Source organism: Leptonychotes weddellii, chromosome 5, assembly GCF_054177405.1.
Source record: "Leptonychotes weddellii isolate Sample4059 chromosome 5, ASM5417740v2, whole genome shotgun sequence".
Classification (NCBI taxonomy): Eukaryota; Metazoa; Chordata; class Mammalia; order Carnivora; family Phocidae; genus Leptonychotes; species Leptonychotes weddellii.
In genome coordinates this window covers 76,158,444-76,183,117 of record NC_138373.1, presented here as the reverse complement: position 1 = coordinate 76,183,117, position 24,674 = coordinate 76,158,444, and the positions used below count along the sequence as shown (strand labels likewise).

The following is a 24,674-nucleotide window of genomic DNA, read 5'->3' as shown; positions in this document are numbered from 1 at the left end:
GTGCAATGTAGTGGAGCGTTTCTTGTGAGCAGAGATGGGCCGGGGAGCTAGGAATCTGACAATATTGAAGGTCAGGGTGAGATCCAAGCTATGGGAACAAAACTCCAACAAGTGTCAATTAGGAAGTGGTCAGTTACAGGAGTTTGGCAAGAAGAGGGAGGCACTGGGTCAGGTACTAAGGGTTCTGCATGTTTGCTCTATGGTTGTTGACGTAGAGGCCCAGGTGAAGATGTGAGATTTTCTAAGGCTGGGAATCAGTGATTCTCCAAAGAATGAGGCACAAGAAAATGAGGGGTAAGCCTAGGAAGGGTCAAGGAACTGGGGGGATGGACTGGCCAGGGTCATAGCAGTGAGACTGCCTTGGTGGGCGCTGGGTACATCACAGGCCCCCAGCAGTGAGCTCAGCAATTGGTATGACAAGAATATCAGCCATTTTTGTTCCTCTTCTTCCTTAAAAGGCAGTTGAAGTGTATGGAAAGTTTTCCTAAGGGCCATTTACAGGGGCTGCTGGGGCGCCCTGGTGTGTGTATGTGTGTTCACATGCAGTGTGGGCTTGCTTACCTGCTGGTAGGCTGTTGTTCTTTGTCCTCTTTTCAAGAAATAAGCAAATAAAATGGAGGAAACCCATTTGGAAAAAAATGTTACCTCAAGCAGCTTTTTACAGCTCTTTCAATCTCATACTACAAGCGTGTAATTCTGGGCCCCCAGTCACTACAATTCATGACTATGTCTTCTTTTGTCTCCTTTGAGTTTTTATATTTTGATGTAAAAGTGAATTATCAGTAGGTTTTCTGAAGCCATGCCTGTTTGTTCTTTTTGTTTGTTCAAATGAAACAGTGCATCAAGTATGAAATTAGATTAATGGAGTAAATATTATGAATCATACACTCTCGCTAATCTGATGCTCTTTCTTTTTTTTTGACCCCATGTTTTGTTTTCTGTCTGTCTTTCTTCATGTAGGATTTTCAGTCCAGTGTAAAGCTGTTGGAGCGAGGAGCAAAGGTAAAGAATGATGTAATGCCCTGGCTGTCCCAAAGCATCTTTTGTTGTGGAATGGTTATTCCAGTCATCTCTTTATGAATCAGATGTGAGGGGCTGCTTTGTGGAAGGAGTCCTTTGCAAGAACACATCAACGGGGAAAGAGAAAGGGACATTCACTTGGAGGGCTCTTGCTGAAAATGGGTTTAACTCTCCTTTTGCCAGTCACCACCAGCCTGACCTCATACATTTTTAGTACAATGGAGTGGCTGAGCCTTTGAGTACACCACCATTACATCATCGTGGCAAATTAAAGAAGGAGGTGGGAAAAGAAGACTTATTGTTGTCATGGCCCATGAGATGATTGGAACTCAAATTGTTACTGAGAGGTTGGTGGCTCTGCTGGAAAGTGGAACGGAGAAAGTGCTGCTAATTGATAGCCGGCCATTTGTGGAATACAATACATCCCACATTTTAGAAGCCATTAATATCAACTGCTCCAAGCTTATGAAGCGAAGGTTGCAACAGGACAAAGTGTTAATTACAGAGCTCATCCAGCATTCGGCAAAACATAAGGTAAATGCTTTCTTTTTTTGCTTTTTAAAACAGACACCCTGAATGAGGAATAATTTTAAAACAAAGCCTCACTTTTAAGGGGAAAAAGTAATCTGAGGAAGTTTTGGTTGCTTTTTAAACTTTGGTACCTTAGGGATACCTCAAAGTAATTTACTAACCACACTGTCACATTTAAGAATATTTCTAAACTATACAGAAAGGTTAACTTGTTTTAATTTGGTCAAGTGCTGTGTTTACCTCTTTTAATGGTTTGCTAAACTTTTTAAAAATTTAAACACTAATAAGTAGTTATAGTTGATAACATGATATTAATTATTAGTAACTTAATATATAATAATTTATAGTACATGTGTCAACAATCACTAAATTAATACATTATTTTGTGTTATCTACAAATTTACTGAAAGGAAATCATTCTTTTCAAGTGGTTTGGGAAGAAAGTGGAAACTGATTATATTAGAAGTGCTGTTTATTTGTGGGAAGGGAAGGAACCATTGTTCAGGATTTAGGGATGTAATTTATCTTGGAGGAAGGTTATTTCTGGGATTCCAAAATGTTGTCCTTGTGGTAGGTAAGGCTGTTTCTTTTTTTCAGGAATAAAAATGAGTTCACTTTTTTTTTTTTAAGATTTATTTATTTATTTATTTATTTGACAGAGAGAGACATAGCGAGAGAGGGAACACAAGCAGGGGGAGTGGGAGAGGGAGAAGCAGGCTTCCCGCAAAGCGGGGAGCCCGATGCGGGGCTCGATCCCAGGACCCTGGGATCATGACCTGAGCCGAAGGCAGACGCTTAATGACTGAGCCACCCAGGCACCACAGCTGATTTCTTCGTTATGTAGAAACATTTCAAAATGTTTCTTTAGTTTAAGGATTGTTACGTTTATTTTACATATTATTTGTTTTATGAGTTTTAGCGTTTTATAGCGGTAAGGATTTTAAACCAAGGAGATTTGAGCATACCTACACAGAAATAACACCAATTTTGCCTTTTAAAAGTTGATTTTTACAAGCATTTAAACCATTTGTATACTAGGTTTATCCAGTCAACTGTGTGTCCTTTTTATTCAGATTATTACTTGAAAGTGGAGGGAGGGGGGCAGTTATTTGCTTCTGGGATGATTTTCCCAGCTTCTTTCCTAACAGCCTCTGATTTGCACTGCAGGTTGATATCGATTGCAGTCAGAAGGTTGTAGTTTACGATCAAAGCTCCCAGGATGTTGCCTCTCTGTCTTCAGACTGTTTTCTCACTGTACTTCTGGGTAAACTGGAGAAGAGCTTCAGCTCCGTTCACCTGCTTGCAGGTAAGGCTTGTGGTAGAATTGAAAGAACTTCAATCTCATGGAGCCCTCCCCATAAGCAGTATTTCACAGAGAGCTCAGAGTACAGTAGGTCATCACAACTGTGAGTGTCATGGGTAAACTGATTTATTTAAAGCTTCTGATTGACATAACTATTCTATTTAAGTTCAATACTACCATTCTTCCACAGTAGTCAATGTGTTTCTTACTTAGCTCAAATGCCTCTTCATTTGGTATTTATTTGTTAGCTAGAAATGTCACATAGATCTGTGTGCTGCTTCTGGCCAGAGATTTTTCCATTCATCTGGGATCTAAAAACAGTAGAAATGCTCTACTTCTCAACTCCTGCTCTTGGTTCCCACCGCCTGTGGCAAGAGCCAGACTGGTGTCACAGTGTCCAACTCTTATTGAACAGTTACAGTTACAGCGGACTCCAGATCAGCCCACCATTCTTGGACATTATGAGCAATGAGGGGGAGAATGCGTATAAACTATTTCTTCTGGTAATTAGGGAGACAGTTTAAAAACTCATTTACTTGTGTATTATCGTTTTGTTTTTACAACTGAAAAAGGTCTCAGTTTGCAAACACTAAGCAGATGACTTTATAAAGTACCTGGGAAGAACTATTTTATGTCTGTCTGAAAAGGGGGGCAGTGTGCAAGTTCCATTTCATTGAATTCCAAAGCAGTGTTCATCCTTTGCTTCCCCTGTTTTGCAGACGTTACTAAAGCCCTTTCACTGACATGGGCTCACAGAGTGGGGAATACAGTGTGACAATGCACAGTGACCTTTAACACAAAGCTGCTGTGTCCCGCAGATTCTGCCACCATGAAAGGCAAGAGGGCTTTTAAAAATGCGATCTAAGAAAACAAAATATGGTAGATATTATCATTTTCACACTTTTAATCTTTTGTTGCAAGGATGGTACCATGAACTTGATGTCGTTGGCAGTTGATTTTTAGAAGTGTAAACGTTTCAGTTTTCAGAGAATAGGATTCATCAGTTGTTGGTATGTTAACACTTCAACTCTGTGAAGGTTTAGATAAGATTTCCGTGTCTCCAGTTCTCGCTCATCAGCTTTTGCTTCAGGTCTCAAAAAGCAGGCATGGTTTCCTGTCTCTTTCAGATGATCTGCTGCCCCGCCTTTTGCTCATGCTGTGATACTGCGTGATCTTTCTGTTAGTTTCCTTAAGTGAAGCCAGCATGCCTTAGAAAGAAGTTTTCAGAGTTCTGTGACTGAGGGAATTAGAATATCAGGCTCCATCTCTTGTTGATCGGTGCATTCTTTTCCTGGGAGTATACTGTGGTAAATACCGCTTTTATTAGAGTTCCACTAAACTGATTTGGTGAGTTTAGGAACTCCTTTCATGCTTCTTGTAGGCGCTGTGAGGACTTTACCTTGGCATGCTGTTAATAGGACCAGGGTTTTTCTTAAAGAGGGGACACCAAGATGTGCTTCACAGCAAAGTGACTGTCTCACCTCACTCTTGTTGGAGACACTTTCCCTGTGGGGGGCTCTGGCTTGGCAGCATGGCCAGACAGACACTCCCGTGGAGGAATGAGCTCATGTTGAGTTTCTAGCACAGGAGTTTTAGTTCCTTGAATACCTTTCCCCGCTTTAACAAAGAGCATGCTTGAGTTACCTGGGAAGGTAACTTCTTACCGGCCATGTGTCAGTTTGGGAGGAGCACTCCTTGGGCAAGGAAGAGAAAGGGCTCAGTCTGATCAGCTCGATCAGCTCAACAGTGGAAAGACATGTGGAATGACACACTGAATCCGAACACCTGACATTCCCATGTTGTACAGGCAATGCCTGGTTGCCTGGATCTAAATGAGAGTCCATCCAGGCAGCACCAAGAACCACACCGAACGTATTGATAGCACCATATCCCGATCCACACCCCAGAATCCTGTGTATCTTTTAGTTAAGGAGGTGGCTTAAGGGACTGAATTGAATTGCCTTGTTTGGGAGTTTCTGAGCAGCCAGATCTCTTATGATACCTAAGAGAGGGTTCTGGATGGTTTGCAGCCTTCTAACCATCCAGAAGCCCCTGACCAATTGGAAATTCCCTTGGTTAGTGAGTCTGCTCCTCGGAGTAGACCGAAGAGTAGCATAAGTGGAAAAGAGTGCTGGGAAGCTCTGGCCGTCAGTTCTTGGCAACCCGCTTTGTTGCCAAGGTCCAACTGCTCATTGGATGTTCCAGGGATGTGGGACAGGTGTTTCTTCAGTATCTTGTGGGGATGGGAAATAACTGTGGAAAAGCACACAAGCTTCTCACAGGCGCCATAGAAAATGACAAGGTAGCTGGAGACCATTTCCACTACAAACTGCCCCTGTTGCTCTTAGCAGTTGGAGATGGTTGTCAGCCTCATAATAGAAAGATGTGGTGGTTTCTTGGGGGTGATTTCTCCATCGGCTTAAAGCTTTCAGCTACTCTGAGATTATTCGGGAAGAAAGTATCAGATGTGAGATGGCTTTTATGGTCATTAGATATGGAAGTAAAGAATTGTGGCCTCAATTCCATTCCCATTCACAAGGCCACCTTGCCTGTGCAAAAATGACTTTAGAGAAGGGGAAAAAAAAGACATCCCCAGGAACAGATAGAAGAAGTCTAATGAGCTGTCTCTCTCCAACAAGTGGAGACCTACGCCTACCTATAGGACCTAGTTATAGGGACATAAAGAAATGCAGGGTTACTGAAGGACGCTCTACTGGAATGGGCTTAATTCCTTAATGTGGAACAGGTCCTCTTCGGGGATGGGGCTAGCTTATTAAACTTGTTTTTTGTTTGTTTTTTTAAGATTGTGTTTATTTATTTGACAGAGAAAACACAAGCGGGGCGGGGGAGGGCAGCAGGCAGAAAGAGAGGGAGAAGCAGGCTCCCCGCTGAGCAGGGAGCCTGACTTGGGGCTCAGTCCCAGGACCCCGGGATCGTGACCTGAGCTGAAGGCAGACACTTAACCGACTGAGCCACCCAGCTGCCCCTTAAACTTGTTTCTACCAGGTGCAAAGGGTTCTCTTAAGCCACGTGGGCAGCTAATTATCAGGGAGACCATTTTACCAAGTCTTCTAGTCCTGAAACTTGGACCCTTGTTCTGCAGTGAACCCTGCCTGTACTGGCCTCATCTGCAGGCCCCCACAGCCTGGGACCTTGACCCTTGCCTGACCAACTTTCTCCTCTTCTAAACAGTCAGTATTCCCAAGATTAACTTGATAGCCATATACTATTTTTCATTATTATCTTAAAATCTTATTTAAATCTTATGTTATCATTTTTCATTTATTAGCTTAGCTCCCCTTCCTGGATTCTCTTTTTCAAGCTGAGGACTATGTCTTTTTCATCTCTGTGTTCCCCCACAAGGCCCAGCACTTCTTAAATTCTCAGTAAATATTTGATATGTAAATTAGCTTACATGTAGTTTTACCCCATTTATATTTCATGTGATTCATTTTATTAGTGTAGAATATAAGTGATTGTATTAAACAGTGATGAAACTAACCTGAAAGTATAGTGAAAACTTGAGATTGTTTTAAAATAAATGATTTACAAAGTATATTCATTCAGAGCAAACATACAGCTGTTATGAGGAAAGCAATATGAAAATGTTTCCATCTATTGAAGTAGATTTAAACATGATTTTAAGAGCTAATAAAAAAAATGCAATGAAATCATGTGAATCTTACTTGATCCTTAAATACTGAATGTTGATAAAAAGCTAATAGCTCTAGAGTTCTAGCTCCACTCATTGGAAGATACAAGTCCATGAATCCATATAAACTGAGAATGGTTGTGATAATTTCTATATGTTCTTAGAGGTGAATATAAATTGATTGTTCTATTTAGCCATTAGGAAGTCTCCCAATAACCAAACTGAGCCAAACCATAACATCGTTTTACCCCCAGAGGAGTAAAGGGTTTAATTACCAGTAGTAGCAGCCTCAACTGAATAAGAAAGAATGAATTTGGATCCCTTTGGGAAATTCTCCATCATCATTGTTGGATAGGTGATGACAAAACCATCTTTTCCACTTTTTTTTCAATTTTGAAATCTGTTATTAAATAAGCACAGTTTAAAAACCCATCTGTGCTCCCACAGCCATCTGTGAAAACAAGACCGAAGAATTTGAATGGAGGGAGTGACGGAAGGGTGATGTAAACATGTTTCACAAAAATGACCATAGTGGAGGGTCCTGGTTGTGAGGATTGGCTTAGATGATGCATGTGGAACCCCTGTATCAGTTGTCTTCTTTTAAAAGCTGTTATCATCCTGAGTTAGAAAACAAATAGTTGCCACCATTGACTTACTGATCAACTTTTTTGGTCTTGGTAATGTTCAGAAAACTAGTTCTTTTTAAAAAGTAATCTTGTTTCTTGGCCTTATTCATTTCTCAGGGCACCAGATTGAACATAAATCTAGAAGAGAAGAGAAAAAAATACCGAACTTGGACTTTTATTTCTTGCTAACATAGAGAAAAGAGAATAGATGGGTCGTTAGTAGAAATAAAGATCAACCTGCAGATGAGAAATACTGTTGTTATTTCCTTCTCTTTCCTCACTGCTGTGGTTCTGAGTAAAAGCAAAAGGAACCCACAGCAGTTTATTAACTCTGCAGCACTCATTTCTGTCCTGTGATGAGACACAGGATAACCAACCCTACAGCAAAACACCACACATGAATCACAGACTTCAGCCCTGCCATTTACAGACGAGGAAAATAACTGAGCCCTGAGTGACTCTCCCAAGCTCTCACTCCCACCACGTGCCCAAGGCCCATATCCACAGTAATTCCAGAGTCTTGTGGAATTTCATCAGGAGGCTGGACTGAAGGCTCTTTTTGTGGTAGCTCTTTCTCAGACTCTCTGTGGATTTCAGAGTCATATTCTTACTTCACATTTTATGGAATGAAGCAATGTATAAAAATATACTGTATATAAAAATTTTTAAAGCATTAAATTATTTTAGCGGGGGTGATCATCACATAAAAGTCTAACTCCTCTGTTCTGTGCTGAAGGATAGTTCTGAATAAGATAGAAGATACCATTTATTAAGCATTTACTGTTGGGTACAATGTTAGTAAAGCACTAAGGGCTTTTATAAACGTTTGTCTCCGAACACAGCTAAGGTCTAGATTGATGTTTGCTATGGTTAAAGACCAAATACACATTTCTTTGTTTTGCATTAGATTTGCTAGTCTAATTAGAACTAGGAGGGAGTAAAAGTGTATTTGACTCTACGCTTTTTCAATTTAACAGGGATCTTAGATTCAGTCAGTAGATCTGTATAATAAACCTATAGCTTTGTTTAGTGGAATCAGTTATCATCCTTCCTAATGGAAGTACAGTAGAACCCTGTCTTGCTGGTGACAGATTTTGCTGTGCAAGCTGTTGTTACCATCAGTTCTGTGACCTAGTGACATTTCTTCTGTCCTTTTGTCTAGAGAAGGGTGTCTTCAGTCATCCCATCCCAAATCCTGCAGTAGTTGGTAAAAGAGATGGAAATGAATGGATTTCAGTAAAAGTACTACAGCTGCTCAGGAGTTGGCTGTTCTTGGGTTTAAAAAGCTGCAGGGACTGAGAGCCCCTGAAAGCAGACTAAACACAGGTGCCGTCTTGCCCGCTGGCGGCCGTGTCCCTGCGGCCCAGCTTGGTGAGGCCCTGCAGCCTGGATCCTCTCTCTCCAGCTGCTGCCTGCCAGTGTGGTGAGCCGGTTGGTGTCGCTGCCCCTGCTCCCGGTGCCGAAATCATAACTGTGGCCATGTCTTTTTTTTAAAATGGGCTGCAGACCAGACTAAAGATAGTTCCTTGGTTCCTCATCCCGATCCTCTGCACGAGCCAGATGATGGCAGCCTCAGTGAGCACGGTGGTCTCAGCCTTGCCCCGGTCGTGTCACCTGTGGCTCTGGAGAAGCGCCAGACCCAGGACTTTCATCCAGTCCACCTCTCAGGGTTTCATGGGCACTTTTGTGGTTGGGCCCGGGGCTGAGCCACCAGAAAAGCAAAAGGCTGGCCCTGCTCTTGAGAACCTAGCGACCCATTTGGGGAAATATGCCTAAAGTGGACGAAAGAGGGGCATATGATCCTGCGCTATACTGTGTGATACAGTGAAAACGGTGACGGGGTGTCGTCTGTAGAGGTTGGGGAAGATTTGATTACGGCATTGGGGTTCTAACTGAACCTTGGAAGATGAGTAAGATTTGGAGGGGGGGCCTCGGCATTCGGACGGGGGGAGAAACATGATTCAAAATGTCAGGACTGCACTTTGATTTTAGAGGGCCGTAGGGGGACTAGAGTAGATTTCTTTTGCAAAGGGGAGAAGTGGGAATTGAGAAGAGATGAAATCAAATTATGCAAGCTCTTTAAACCAGAAGGACAAACTTGTGAGCCGTCGGGGATTTGGCTGCAGGCCCTGCCGCCTCCCAGTCCCCTAGGTCTGTCTTCTGAGTTCGCAGGGTGTCTACTCTCTTCCTCCTGCCAGCAGCCGAGTCAAGCCCAGAGCATCCCCCCCGCTCCGAGTGCTCCGGGAGCCTCTTCACTGGCCTTCTCCTATCTTCTGCCTTGCCACCTACAATCCATTACTCACACTGGAGCCAAAGTGGTATTTTTATTTTATATTTTAATGTAATCCAGATTATATAACTCCTGGGTCTAATATGCATCATTGCTTTTCGGATAAATTCCCAAATCCTTCACTGACTCACCAGGCCCTATAGTGGCTGGCTCCTGCCTACCTCTCCAGCTTCATCTAATGCCACATAGGTCCTCAGTTCGTTTCACTTCTGTAGGCCTCCTCCTGGTTGTTGCAGACCTGCGGCATCAGTGTCTCGGGCCTTCACAGAGGCCCCTCCTCCTGTCGTCCGCTCACTCACCCTAGCGTCTCCTGCTGGATTCAGTGTTGTTGTCAAGTCTTCCCTCGCTACCAGGCAAAGTTGGTTTTCTTTGTTATATACGCTTCTTTGCCACCTACCTATAATTAGTTAATTATTCATCTAATTATTTGGTTAACATTTATCCCACTAAACTGTCCATTCCAGAGAGGGCTTCTGTTTTGGTCACCACTGTCCCCATTACCTAGTGCTGTGTCCTGCTCACGGTAGGTGCTCGTTAAATGTCTCTTTGAACCTACAGATGATTGCAGTGGTCTTGAGTTGTTTGGTTGACTGAACAGGTAGCTCTTGCTTCCTGCCTGCTTTGTCAGGTCTCCAGGGAAGCTGTGCAGTTGGCCAAAGAGGACTGTGGATAGAGAGGAATACATAGAAGTAGAAGTAGTCTATGGGAAAGCCTGCTACGGGCTAATCAGAAAGCTTTGAGCTTCATGTAGAAAGGCCTGAGAGATGAGTTATATGGTGATTCACAGACAGTGTACAAGTTAGTCAAATTTGATTTTTAAGAGTCATTCCCCAGAGACCAGACTCATAGCCCTTTTTCCTCTGACTCATAGAGTTATCTCCTGATTAATAATCTCATTTCACCGAGCCCTTTGATGATCACAGTAGACCTGTCCAGCAGCCATTTCATCCTGATCTGGGTCCTAATTGTAGTTGGTCTGATTAGTTTCCTGAGGGATGTGCCCTGATTCCCTGAGCCCTGGGGTATTATTAGACCTTCCAGCTCGTATGGAGTTCTGAGCTACTTAGGGACATCTGAAAAAATTTTCTCTCTCCACCTTTCATGTAAAGTCAGCAGCACACTGAAGATTGGGTATGACAGAAACACAGTGAGGATTCAGTGCTGCTTTTCAATGACCAAAGTAGCACTCACCGGTTCTGCCTTTTTTCCTTTAGTAGCAGAACAGTGTTTTTCTTGTCCTGTGCTGCCTCTGTCACCCTGAGAGTCTTCTGGGCATTGTGGTCTAGGAATAGGAAGCAGATTCTGGGCCCCCACCCATGCCAACATCGTTTTAGGCTTTGAATGGAATCAGGAAATCCTTCTGAACACCAAAACTATACAAGCCTTATGTCCATCAACAGCTATTCATTGTAACAAGGAAGGATTCAGTAAACATTTATTGAATTTCAGTTATGGGCCAAGCACTGTGCTAAATGCTGAGGGGATGACAAAGGAGTGTGAGACGTAATTCTTACCCACAGGCAGTTCACAGTGTATTCTAGCTGGAGAAACAGAGGTCACAACACACACACAAAGATGATTCATAGTTACCAAGTCATTGGCAAATACTCATTGCCAGATGATTGCCATAAATTTTATGGAAGTTCTAAGTTGTCAAGATCATATATAGATACACTGGTCAGGAAAGATTTTGTTTGTTTTTTAAGATTTATTTATTTATTTATTTTAGAGACTCAGCACACATGCAAGAAGGGGGAGGGGCAGAGAGAGAGAGCGAGCAAATCCTCAAGCCGATTCCCCGCCGAGCACGGAGCCCAATGTGGGGTTTGATCCCGGGACTCAGATTGTGACGTGAGCTGAAATCAAGAATCGGCTGCTTAACCAACTGAGCCACCCAGGCACCCTGGAAAGATTTTTTTTTTTTTTTTTAATGCAAGAGAAGAGTATTGAAACTGTCAGAGAGTAACTCAGTAAGGGAAGATAGTAGGGTGAAATTTGTTTCTGGGACCTGGCCCCCATCACCAACCTGAGACCCATGGCCAGTTCTCCTGAGCTCTGGGTGTCTCTGTGTTTAGAAGGTTTTGATGTAAAGTGTATTTTATTGGTTATGGTAAGAAATCTTTGGAATATACTTCCGTAGAAGAAGTATGACTTGTGCTTGCCTATGGTTTGGAAGGAAATAACAAAATGGATTGGAGGAGAGATTAAATTGCCAAAGGCCCAAGATTGGAAAGCACATTGTGTTAGGAAAACAGAAGACCAATTTTCCTTTTCCATGGAGGGTGGTGGCATGGAAAATCAGGTTGGGCTGTGGACTGGGATTAGATGAGGAAGGGTCTTGAATGTCTGGCTCACAATTTTGGATTTTATTCTGTGGGTATTGAGAGCAGAGATCACATCAAAACTTTATTTTTAGGGTGCTTAATCTGGCAGCAGAGTGGCCGTGAGTGGGGAGGAGGACAGGTGGATCAGAGAGAGCTGTTACTGAGTTTATCTAAGAGTGAGGGATGAAGGTCCTGGAGCAGGGGGGCAGCAGGAGAATGGGAAGGCAGGGCAGAAAGAAGAGACATAAAGGAAAGTCAGTGTGGGGATGCCTGGGTGGCTCAATTGGTTAAGCGTCTGCCTTCGGCTCAGGTCATGATCCCAGGGTCCTGGGATCGAGCCCCCGCATCGGGCTCCCTGCTTAGGTAGGGAGCCTGCTTCTCCCTCTGACCCTCCCCCTGTTTGTGCTTTCTCTCTCCCCCAAATAAATAAATAAAATCTTTAAAAAAGAAAAAAAAAGGAAAGTGTGTTGGCACAGCAACTGGATGTTGCTGAGCTGGGAGGTTGGGGTTGCCATGGATGGGGGATGCAGAAGGAAAGAGAGGGAGACATTGGCTTTGACTTTTAAGTGTCAGTAAATCTTTTAAGTGAAAATGACCAAAGGGAGTTGAAAGTGTTAGCTTGGATTTTGGGACCTCAAACAGTACAAGCTTGGAAATCTTTGATTTTCAGGTGAAATGAGCCAATGTGGTCTCTTTAATAACCTCCCTTCGCATGCCTATGGCAGTAGGGGCCTCCTGAGTCTGTCCTTCTCGGGAAGTCCCCGGACGCTGATCGCTCACCCTTGTCTTCACATCTTCATGTCACTGCAGGACCAGTCGGGCTGCCTCTGCAAGTCTGGCTCCCCTCCTACCGAACTCATTGGTTTTATTCAGCAAGTGGTAGATTCTGGCCATATTCCTTTTGTTTAGGTATCCTGGTTGCACTCTTTAGAATAATCTTTGAGGGCATTTATTAGGGGTGCGAGCTGTGTGTTCTGGATGTTTTAAGAGGAGGAGTTTCTGGGTGTAGCTGCGTATTGTCAGTTGGAAAGATCAGTAAAATAGCTATCATTCCACATCTTCTGAGAATTCTTTACTAAACAACACTTCTGGATTTTGCTAATTGATTCTGATAAGGTTATCTTAAGAAATAATAGGATTTAGACCTTCTGAATCACAAGAAATTGCATTATTATAGTATGTGGTGGTTTTTTAATGCTAGTACTTTGAAACTTTAAAATCTGTTTTGTTGTCTAGGTGATAACTGTATTAATCCAAAAATTAGATAGAATTTCTCATTCCCTGACTGCGCCAGGTGAGAGAGTTGTTTAATACAGAGTGAATTTTTTTGGAGATGTCATTTATGGGACAAGTTTTGTGAGACCCAAGCTACTTGTCCGGTTTCCTGGACGGTCTCCACAGAAGTGCATATCTGTCCACTTTCCTCTTGGTCTGTGCTCCGGTAGATACGGAGCAGATGGAATAGGAGCTTAAAGTTAATGCCTTAAGTTATTAGGGATTTTTCTCGTCAGTGCTTAGTGGAGATTGGCTGAAAAAGACACAGATGGAACACTACTAAAGATGTTGAGAAAAATCTGCCATGCTCTCTACCCTCCCAGAAATGATTTATCAAACATGTGTGGCTTGGCTTACCCAGACCAGCCTATTGTACAGCTACTTATGTATGTTTGCTTTCTCCAGGGGCGGGAAATTATGGTGACTTCATTTTTGTTTCATTTTTTCAACTAGTTTCAACTCTCCATGTATACAGTTTGCGGACCCTGGAAGAATTCTAACCACACTTGAGTCTTTTTGTGAGTGGCTAGAGAACAGAGAACAGAGCTGCTGGAATCAGTCACTTCATTGTGAAGTGAAATGTACATCTGTTGTGAAATAACATTTCAGCAATCGAAATATACATGTCAGCAATTTAGTTTTTAATATTAGGATTGTCTCCTAATAGCAAAGTAGCAGATTTTATTTTCAGGATGGAGAGTTATTTTCAGGATGGAGAGAACTCTTCTCTACAGGTGGGGTGTACTTAAATCCTTCACATGCACTCTGGAAGAAGTAAGTGAATGGGTTGTATTATGTCACAAAAAGGGAGTCTTTGTTTTACAAAGGTTAAACTACATGCGAACTATGTTTAAAAAGTATGAAACCATATAAACTATGAAAATGATTTAATATGAAAAATTAATTTGCATTGGCTTTTTAGAAGCATGTCTTTCATAAAATCGAGCTTGGTATAGATATTCTTTCTGTATAGAGCTGTGGAATCCCTTCACAGTGTGGGAGGGAGTAGCCTTTAGCTCTCCTTCCCGCTCTGCATGGCTCTGTGGGGCTGCGAGAGCTCTGAGGGACTGGCCACCTGTTGGCACTGAAGCGTAAGCAAAGTCCTGTGTTTCTCCCCACAGGGAGCTAGCTCTAAAGGGATGGAATTGACATTTATCTCTAGTTTGAAAGACCAGGGAATCCATTTTTCGAATTTGAGACTTCAACATTTATTTCACATCACTAAGCTTTGGTAAAGTGCTAACTTTTGTTTATTACAAATACTCCTTTATAAGAAAAATCACTGTGATTTATAACTGGTTGCAAGGGTCAGAGAGAAGAGAAAAGAGTGACTAATTGGAATTGTTTAGTAGAGTTGTTATATGTATTTTACTTAGCAGATTTTTTCCCCCAAAATTAAATGTGGTTCACATTGGCTTTTACAGAAAATGGTATTTGTGATTAGAATTGTGAAGGTGGTGCTCTGAAGGAAGAAGGTTTTCTTGGCTGCATGAGAATAAAATGGTGTATAAGTTATGAATGCCTTTATACCAAACGTTTTCTCTGTTCAGAGTAATATATATGTTTTTATTTATAAATGTGCATTCTACTGGTTGGATTTGTGGAAGACTAACAGAAATTGTAGTTTGTCTGCCTGTCCAAATTTGTGGAGGTGTCTGCATGTCTACCTGCCTGTCCCCTCGTCCGTATTTCTCTGTGGGCCAGGCGTGTCTGCACACACGTCTTCCTCTTGAAAACAAACATTTCAGCATAAGGGGAAGAGTGGATACCACCATTTCTAGATTCAGGTCTATCTTCGGGAAGCTTGTCTGGGTTACATGACTTTGCGTTTTCTCCATTCCCAGATGATAAGCAGCATAAAATCTAGGGAGAGGAGAAACGTGATGAGATTGGATGGTGAGTTCAATCCTTGACCAACTTTATAAGTATTTTAAAAGCTTTTCAACACGAGAGGATGATGAAATGATGTTGTGTGTTCTTGTCATGCAATCTAACACGGAGTCTGGGGGACAGCGGAGGGTTATGACAGGGCAGAGAAGATGACTGTTCTTTATCTGTCAGCCATTTGTAACAAAAAATTTGCATGGATGAATTATACTTTTCTTCTTGTGAGTTCTGATTTGTAAGAGGAAGAAGGACATTTTAGACATATTTCAGAACTGAGTGGCTGATGAGGCCACAGATAGTTTTTCAAGAGTTCGGGGAAATCAGGCAGTGTCTCATCTGTTGTTAATTAATGAAATGAAACTAGGGTCACTAGAGTACAACAATGAATGAAAGGTCAGTGAATGGAAAAAACTGTCAATGAAGGAGGGTGTTAGCAGAGTGGAACATTGTCCTAGATAAAGATCAGGGAAAATGTACTCTTTGGCTGAGGTAGTGTTTTCTGGAAGTGACTAGGAGCCATAGTTTGGGACATTTCAGTCCAGACTAAGCACTAAATGAATGCTCTGATTTCAACAAAATCTGTTAAATATTTTAAGGCTATTCAGGTTTGTGCCAGAGATTAGTTGAAAAGATAGTAAAAAAGAAGTTTTTTTGTTTTATAATGTATTCTACAGTGTGTTGTTGCTGTTTTGTTTGGCTTTTTGGTTTTGTTTTGAGGTTAAACACTGGTTTCTTGCTCTCAATTATTTCTGTTCTCTTAGAATTTTCTAGAACCACTCTCACTTTAGAGATCCCCCCGAAGTTAAAGTGATTTGGGATCACGGTAGTAATTAGTGTTAAAGCCGACCTCAAACAGCCCAGGCCTGCTGACGCTGTCGATGATGGTTGCCAAATTGTACCCCCTCTGAGAGTTGCCTTGTGGAGGATGGCCTGGAAGTCCTTAGGACAGCTTCACCACCATCTTGCACACTGTGATCATGAACAAACCAGTGACTGTATTTCTATCTTAACTAGTTCATCTGTCAGCTCTGTTCTTGGTTTCATGTGAAATGAGTGCATTTAGAGTCTCTTGTGTCTCTGCTCATGTCAGACCGCTTTCCCTTTTTTCTCTCTCATTGAAGCTTTTGAACCATATATGGCTCTGGGGAAGTGAGGCTCTGCCATCAGTTTGGGAGAGGCTCATGGCCATTTTTAGCCTGGTATTGAGACCTAGCAGGTCACGGCTAGTGAGGGCAGGACCCCATAGAAATCAGCAAGGCTATCCCTGCATCCTTACAGTTAATCCTGTAGTATTTGGAGAAGATGCATAGCACAGCGATTGACAGTATGGTCTCTAGGGCCAGACTGCTGGGGCTCATGTCCTAGTTCTGCCAGTTGTTACTCCGTGTCTTTTTGAACCTCTGTTATCCTATCTGTAAAATGGGAATAATGATAGCACCCACCTCCTAGTTATAAAGATTGAATAAATACTTGTAAAGTGCTGAGAGCAATGTGCGTCACTTAGTAAATGTTAGGTAATTCTTTGATTACTTATATTATTTGTACATCTGATTACTTATAAATTTAAAATGGAATTCAAGTGGAGTTTCCTTGGATTGTCTCTCTTTTCTTTGAGAATGTTTACTGGAATATTGTTCTGTTGGAATTAAACCAGTGACTAGTATGTGAACTGTTTTGGAGCCAGGATAGAAAAAAAATGTGAGAACAGTTCTTTGTAGAAACACCAGAACCACAGAAGTTAGTAGAAGCTAACATTTAAACTCATACAATTAAATTGTAATCAAAATAGTGCCTGTTGGTTATTATGGTGGGTAGGTGTGAGATAGGCAAAGAATGGTGAGACCCTCCCTTTAACACTTACTGTTATAAAAAATACTTTGGGGAAAAAAAAACACACACCTCACTTAAATATAACTGTATTATGCAATTAGACTGAAAAAGAACAGAACACTAATAGGAACAAAATTATAAATCCTAGTCCATGACCCTCATATACATAGGCCAATATAGGCTGACCCCTTTCTTGAGATTGACAGTCGGTCATGCTCATGGGTGTAGGAATTCTGACTGACTCCATCTCAGTACTTGGAGTGGTGGCCCTAGTGTAGCATTTCCTTAAGTATGAGTTGCCCTAGCTATTAAAAGATTTTAGTGGGGGAAATGGCAGGGGTCAGGCCATGGTCAAATAAGTTTCCCAAACTTATTTGAGTTAAATTAAGCTTGTTTTTTTGGAGATATTTTTTGGAGCCTTTAATATACTAATGTGCGCTGTGATTCTCCCAGGGAGGTAGGATATGCAGTACTTCCCCCCCCTTTTTTTTTTTTAAAGAATTTATTTATTTATTTGACAGAGAGAGAGACAGCGAGAGAGGGAACACAAGCAGGGGGGAGTAGGAGAGGGAGAAGCAGGCTTCCTGCGGAGCAGGGAGCCAGATGCGGGGCTCGATCCCAGGACCCTGGGATCATGACCTGAGCCGAAGGCAGACGCTTAACGACTGAGCCACCCAGGTACCCCACTCCCCTTACTTTTTGGACCAGTATCTCATCTGTTAGCTTCCTGCAGGACCCCAGTGCTTTGGCGCACACTTTAGGAAATGTAACCTGAGAAACATTGCTTTTTTCCCTTTGTGTCTCTGGTGAATCCTAACAAGATGTAGCTGAACAATTAGCTGCAGATCGAGGGTGGAGGAAGGCCTCACAGGTGAGGCTGGGTCCTAATGTATTTGAACTCAGCTTGGGGCACTCTGCCACACGATCGATCATGGGACTTGTCTGTGGTTGGCTGGCTGTGCGTGCGTTCACAGGGCATGGCAGTGTGGTGGTATTCTGGATGAGAGAATAGCACCGAAGTGGCTTCTGTGTGGCTGGAGGTCATGCTTGGAAATGGGAGGCATTGAAGCCACGAACCTGGACAGGGACACGTCCTGAGGGTTGTATCTCTCGCAGGAAGGAGCTGGGGAGTTCTGTAATGGAGCCACTTACTCTTTCCATCAGGTTATCCTAAGAACTTCAGTAAGCATACTGCTGACGAGTAAAGACTGTGCACTTAGGTAGGAGGCTAGGAATGCACACTTGAGCATTTTGCAGGTGGCATAGTTGTCACCGACTTCCTGCCACCCTAGCTTGCTGCCTCGTGGAACCTGTACTGAGCCTAGACAGTAGACACAGAGTCCAGATTACTGCCGGGGACAGAAGGGATGACACTGTCCCCTCCCAGCTCCTTGCGCATCTGCAGTTTTTGAGGGCGTGTTTTGTATGCTTCTGGAAGTGGACTGAAGACTAATAGAATGTAACTCAAGGATCTGAAGATAAATATTAAAAGATTTTAGTATCTTGTTTAAGGCTTGATTAAAGAGGTAAAAGTAGGGGCTGCCCTGTCTCCTAATAACATGTTAATTGTTTTTAATTAAATAGTACTAAAAATATACAAGTATTTCCTGTGATCCAAATCTCTTTGCTTCCTGACAAGTAGTAAGGGTTTGGCTAGCAGGGGATTTATCTGAAAATTTATCAGAATCTTTAGGTTCTGGGTTTGGGTTTGGATAGCAAGGAGTGTTTAGATTGGAAAACCCAGGGAAGACCCTACTAATTTTTTCTTTTCCAGAGGAGGTGAGTGTGCCTCCTGTGTCTGGACAGATTTCTCTTCATTACGAAATGGCAAGATTGTGACTTAATGAAGGTCATAGAGCAGATCACTGTAAGGACTAGACTAGGAAAAACGGGGTTCTTCTGGGTCTAAGAATCTTGTCACGAGGCCTTCCTGTCCCCTAAGCAGTTAGGGTCTGTCACCACTTCTTCATAGTGCTCAGCAAAATGAACTGCGGAGCCCAGGAATCTGTGGTAATTATGGGAACCTTAATTAATGGTCCAGGAATTTCAAGGGCTTGATGTGGAGGCTGTTTGCAAGAGTAGGGGTGCATATGTTTGTGATACCTATGAAATTAAAAAAAAAACCTATATAGTAGGAAGATTTAAAGTTAATTCTAGAAAGAATTTTTAATTGATCAATTTTATTTTGATGAAATAACATCTGGCCTCAGTTCACGGGTTTTTTTTTTAAATATCCTCATTTTGCTCCTGTGAATATTTGTCTTGGCTTGGTTATTTGCTACTTATTTTAAATTCCCTTTAAGTTCCACAGAAAATCATTCCTTTGGGGGGTGGGGAGCCAGGAGGAAATGTAGGGTATGTGATGTTGGAGAGCGAGAGAGAAAGAGAGGAGTCCTTCCAAGTGTCCTCAGGGCCACATCCCCCTCTCGTGGCCCCGTAAGCTAAGGCTCGGTGCCGGGCTGTGCACCGTACTTAGCAGTTGGCGACTGTGGACAGCAGTATGTGTGTAGGGGTGCTCACTTACATCTGTGGGATTTGCTTTTGCTTTTTTTTTTTTTTAAGATTTTATTCATTTGGGGGAGAGAGAGAGCACGAGCAGGGGGAGGGGCAGAGGGAGAAGCAGGCTCCCCACTGAGCGGAGAGCCCGACGTGGGGCTTGATCCCAGGACCCAGAGATCACAACCTGAGTGGAAGGCAGACGCTTAACATCTGAGCCACCCAGGCGCCCCTGATTTTGCTTTTTAAACTGTTTTGTTTGAGCAGTTCATGGAGGGCTGATTTTTATCTTTGTATATGGCCTAATTTTATGATGTTTATTCTTAGGTGGGTTTGCAGAGTTCTCCCGTTGTTTCCCTGGCCTCTGTGAAGGAAAATCTGCTCTAGTCCCTACCTGCATTTCTCAGCCTTGCCTACCTGTTGCCAACATTGGGCCAACCCGAATTCTTCCCAATCTTTATCTTGGCTGCCAGCGAGATGTCCTCAACAAGGTGGGTGCTTTGAAAACATCCTTCACTGCAGGGTTTCTTGTTAGTAGCTGGAGAAACTGTGATTGCCTGTTCGCTGTCATTTTAAGCACATGCTGCTTCCAGAAAGGAAGTACACCATGCTCAGTGTGACTGCCTGCAAGCATTTGGTTGGGTTATCTTCTGGAGGGCTATTTTGTTTGATGTTATTGATTGCCACAAGAAACCTAATCTGTTGTCATATTGGCTTGTTCCTCGAAGGTCCAGGAGACCTGGGATAGGACAGGATTTTTCAGAAGTTTAGCCTTATTTTCTTAGCGTATTAATTGTTCTATTGTAGTAATTGGGCACACTCAGGAAGGCTAAGGCTTCTTAGATTATTTCACATTTAGAAATGTATTTACTGAGGCACACTAGAAAGGGACTCGAGTTGGGCTTGGATTGAGGAAGGACCTCTGGCCGGAGGGATGGGGGGTGGGAATGAGATGGTGAGGCCAGGGCTAAGGGCATGCATTTCAGGCTCCCCTGTCAGAGGCTCACTGGAGCAGTTTCACTGAGAAGAGGGAAGAGCATGGATTCTCGCTGCAAAGGATGTGGGCCATACTGAACATGGTGTGCCTACCAAAGGAACCCATATTGGAACCATTGAGTATCTGATGGTACGAGCGGTAACAGTAGTAGAACTCAGCTCTGTCTGCCTCCACAGCTCATATGGTCTTAACCAGTAGTGGTGGGAACTGGGCTTCTCACTGCCCAGAAAAGTGGTTTTTCCTCTTAAAAAAACTCTTTTTTACACCACCTGTAATTGAAAAAGCAATCAAAGATGTTAATTCACCTGTTGGTGATTTACAGGTGCCACTTTCCTGTAGGAGGGGTGATACCTTAACATTTTCTTCTTGGGTAACTGAAAGAATTGGGCTGACCATAAAACTAGCTTCCACAGGGCGCCTGGGTGGCTCAGTCGGTTAAGCGACTGCCTTCGGCTCAGGTCATGATCCCGGGGTCCTGGGATCGAGTCCCGCATCGGGCTCCCTGCTCTGCGGGGAGCCTGCTTCTCCCTCTCCCACTCCCCCTGCTTGTGTTCCCTCTCTTGCTGTGTTTCTCTCTGTCAAATAAATAAATAAAATCTTAAAAAAAAAACAAAAAAAAACAAACTAGCTTCCACATTGGCTTGCGTTAGCATGTGAAAAGCAAAAATACCCTACCATTGGGCAGTGATGAGGCATTCTTTCATTTCTCTTTTTTGTTTTAAAAACTCCTGCCTCTCTAAAATTTTGCCTCAACACTGTTATTAATATGTCTGCTTTTATGGTGAGATATTTGAAAATTGATAGTTTATACTTGTATTGAGCCTTTTCTGGTGGAGTCCCAGTTCCTTTGAACATGTGATTATTATTAATTCTCTTTTAAAGATAAGCAGACTATGTCACAGAAAGCAAAATTAATTTCCTAGAGTCACATGCATCCCTGGGGCAAAGCTGAAGATGCTTTAGTTAAAACTCAATCAGAAAATGAAATAAAATTCCTAGTTAAGAATCCTGTTCGGAATTACATCCCAGTTAAAACAAAACAAAACAAAAAACTAACCAGTCAGCAGGTGCTTTTTACAAATAATTGCAGTATAGATCATTTTTGTTGCTTTTGACATTACATTAAATGGCACATTTTTGCTATGTACTGTTTGCAGGTTTAACAACTGTGTCAGTTAATAACTCTGTGAGTGCCTACAAGGTGAGAGCAGTTAAACTGGACCCTGGAGTTGAGGATGGGGAAAAGGGTGGTTTTTTTTCCTCCTTTAATTGGCTTCTCAGAATATACTGCACAGGATACATCCACAGATGCATTGGGAGGAGGGTGGGTATAGGGGGAGGAGTGGATTTATGGAAGTTCATGGGAAAACAACTTGGGCAAGGAGTTTCTGTGGAAGATTGTCTGGAAACTTCTTTGAGACAGATGTATGGATTAGAGAATGGTGAGAAGTCAGCATGCTTTGAAAGCGATGAGTAGAAACTCATATTGACCTCTGGATTCATTGTTGAGAAGAGTCGAAGCACTGAATGGGATTTTAGTGATCATATAGTCAGTCTTCTTTCTTTGATAAATGAGGAAGCTGCTATTCCAGAAATATTAGATGAATTCCACAACATCACCCAGCAGATGAATTTTGGGACCCGATGTGCCTCTATTTCAGGATAGCTTAAACTGATCTTTCGGCTCAGCTCTCTGATTTAAGCTTTACAGGAGAAGTAATATGCTTCTTCTCTTCCTGAAGATCTCCAAAGATGAAGATTTTATAATTTTTCCTTTTTTTTTTTGATTTTATTTATTTATTTATTTATTTATTTGAGAGAGAGAGAATGAGAGAGCGAGAGAGCATTGCAGGGGGGGTCAGAGGGAGAAGCAGACTCCCCACTGAGCAGGGAGCCCGATGTGGGACTTGATCCCGGGACTCCAGGATCATGACCTGAGCCGAAGGCAGTCGCCTGGGTGGCTGCCCCTTATAATCTTTCCTAATAGTACATTTTTTTAAAATTAGAATTTAGAAGCTGAAGTCTTTAAAAATAGCAACTATAAGACCACTAATTTTATTACTTGTTTTTTTTTTTAATAAAGTGCCACCAAAATATTTTGAAAGCATGTCACAGAAATTTTCTTAGGAGTATCATACTATTTACCATTTAAAATGCTAGGCTCTTTATATTATTGCATTTAACCCTCATATTAGGAGGTAGGTTGACCCTGGGTCGTTGTCACTTACCCAAGATTTTGTGACTGGGAAGTCATGTGCTCAGTGGCAAGAAATCATCCTCAAACTCAAGCTGCTATTCTGGCTTTAAGTCCTATGTTTATGTAAGACCGGAAATACCCATCTTCTGGAAGATAGAACTCTCTGTAATAGGCTGTTATGAAGGACTGACAAATCACTGCTGAGATTTTCTTTCCCTGGTTTTCCTACAGCATATTCTATACCAGCACTGCCCACTAGAAATGTAATGTAAGCCACATACTTAATTTAAAATGTTCCAGTAGCCTTATTAAAAAAGTAAAATGGAACAGGTGAAATTTTTTTTTTTAAAGATTTATTTATTTATTTATTTATTTGAGAGAGCACAGGAGAATGGAGGAGAAGGGCAGAGAGAGAGAAACTCAAGCAGACTCCACACTGAGAGCGGGGGCCCGATGTGGGGCTTGATCTTACCACCCTGAGATCACAACCTGAGCCGAAACCAAGAGTGGATGCTTAACTGACTAAGCCACCCAGGCACCCCGGTGAAATTAATTTTGATAACATTTTATTTATCACAGCATATCTAGCATTTCAGTGTGCAATCAGTGTAGAAAAACTACTGCTATATTTTTTTGTACTAAGTCTTTAAAATCCGGTGTATATTATACTCACTGCACATTTCAGGTGCTCAGTAGCCTCCTGTGGCTTCTGGCTACCACAGTGGACAGTGTAGGTTAATGCTTTCAACATGTATTCATTTTACTCTGGTTTCAAGGGCATGGCTCTTCTGTAAAAGACCGTAAGAAGTTATTGGTAGCAAAAAGGATACTCTCAGTTTCTTTTTCCCTCACGACTATACTTTTGTTTCTCACAGTCTGTTCTTTTATTTTCTAGTCTTGGTACGAGGGCTGGAACAGGAATGGCTCATTGTACTAAAAGTAGTTTGCTGATGCCCAGTTTGCATCTGAGCGGAGCAGGATTTGAGCAAGAATCTCCAGTTACTATGTGAAAGACTAAAGATTCTTGATTTTTTTCTGCCTTATCACTTAACGTTTCCAATAGAAACTTTTGTTTCACACTGAAAGACATGAAACAGATGATGGAACTACGTGTCGCCAGTAGTTCTAAGCCGGAGCCGGAGCCGGGTCTGCAGTGGGGGTGGCTTCTTCCCTGAGGCGCTCTGGCCGTCCTCCCTCCCCATGTAAACAGTGTGCTGTGGGCGAGCTCACTGTTGCTCATTCGCTCTTCTAACAGGCACAAGGTTTTCCTGTGCTCCCTGGTCGGTCCGCCTGCCCTCTCTCTGGTTTTCTTGCCGGAGTCAGCCTAGACACACAATACTGGATTTCCGTATGGTCTAGGAAGACAAAAGATCCAAGTTATCAGTACACATACACCACACAGTGTGCAAGTTGGTTAGACAAGGCCTTTTCATTCCGCAGTGATGCACAAGACAGGCTGACTGACGGTAGAACTCCCTCCGGCAAGGCAGCGTGGCTCGCGGTGGAGAGCTGGCCTCAGAGCTGGGCAGTCCTGCGTCCCAGGGCTCCGCCTGACCAGCTGCATCACGTCAGCCAAGTGGCCGAATCTGGGCTTCTTCACCTACAACACCTACAAACCGTAATGATTCCTGCCTTGTAGTGTTCATGTGAGGTTCAAATGAAGTGACGTGTGCCAAGCACCAAGGACAGTTCCTGGTCTGTAGGGACCCTGATTACTGTCAGCAAGAGGCCGAGTGTACGAGCTGCTAGGGTGAGTGCTGGATACAGTGGGTGTGGTTGGTCGAGGAAGGCTGGACGGAGGAAGTAGGACTTAAGGTCAGTTTTGAAGGCAAAAGGAGTGGCAAATGCAAAATTATTTATTGAATTGACTTCAGAAAGAAAAATTACAAATCCATTATCTAGAATTGTGATGTCTGTGGTGATTTAATGTGATCGCTCTCCTCAGTCTAGCTGAACATGGGAAACTTGATAAATAGAGCAGTTCTATTAAGGCGATATATCAATCTGTATCCCATATACTGCTCCACAGATTATAGAACCCATATTAGGAATTAGTCCAACTACAGGGCAAAGTTCATTTCACGGTTTAGGAGAGAGAAACTTTTAAAGATTTTTTTTTTTTTTTTAATTTATTTGACAGAGAGAGACACAGTGAGAGAGGGAACACAAGCAGGGGGAGTGGGAGAGGGAGAAGCAGGAGAGGGAGAAGCAGGCTTCCCGCAGAGCAGGGAGCCTGACGCGGGGCT

The 24,674-nt window shown here is 42.6% G+C and overlaps 1 protein-coding gene across 5 annotated transcripts in view; it reads left to right on the top strand.

Annotated features, from left to right (window-relative positions):
- Nucleotides 1-24,674, top strand: part of DUSP16 (dual specificity phosphatase 16) — a 96,029-nt gene that overhangs the window by 53,307 nt on the left and 18,048 nt on the right. For 3 of the 5 annotated variants that reach the window (XM_081821240.1, XM_081821241.1, XM_081821239.1), the window contains exons 3-5: nt 961-1,554; nt 2,719-2,857; nt 19,562-19,725. In XM_081821240.1, coding sequence (XP_081677366.1) covers nt 1,327-1,554; nt 2,719-2,857; nt 19,562-19,725 — 531 coding nt within the window. In that variant the 5' untranslated portion in view covers nt 961-1,326. The remainder of the gene's footprint in view (nt 1-960; nt 1,555-2,718; nt 2,858-19,561; nt 19,726-24,674) is intronic. The other 2 variants (XM_081821242.1, XM_081821243.1) reach the window with 1 other exon arrangement.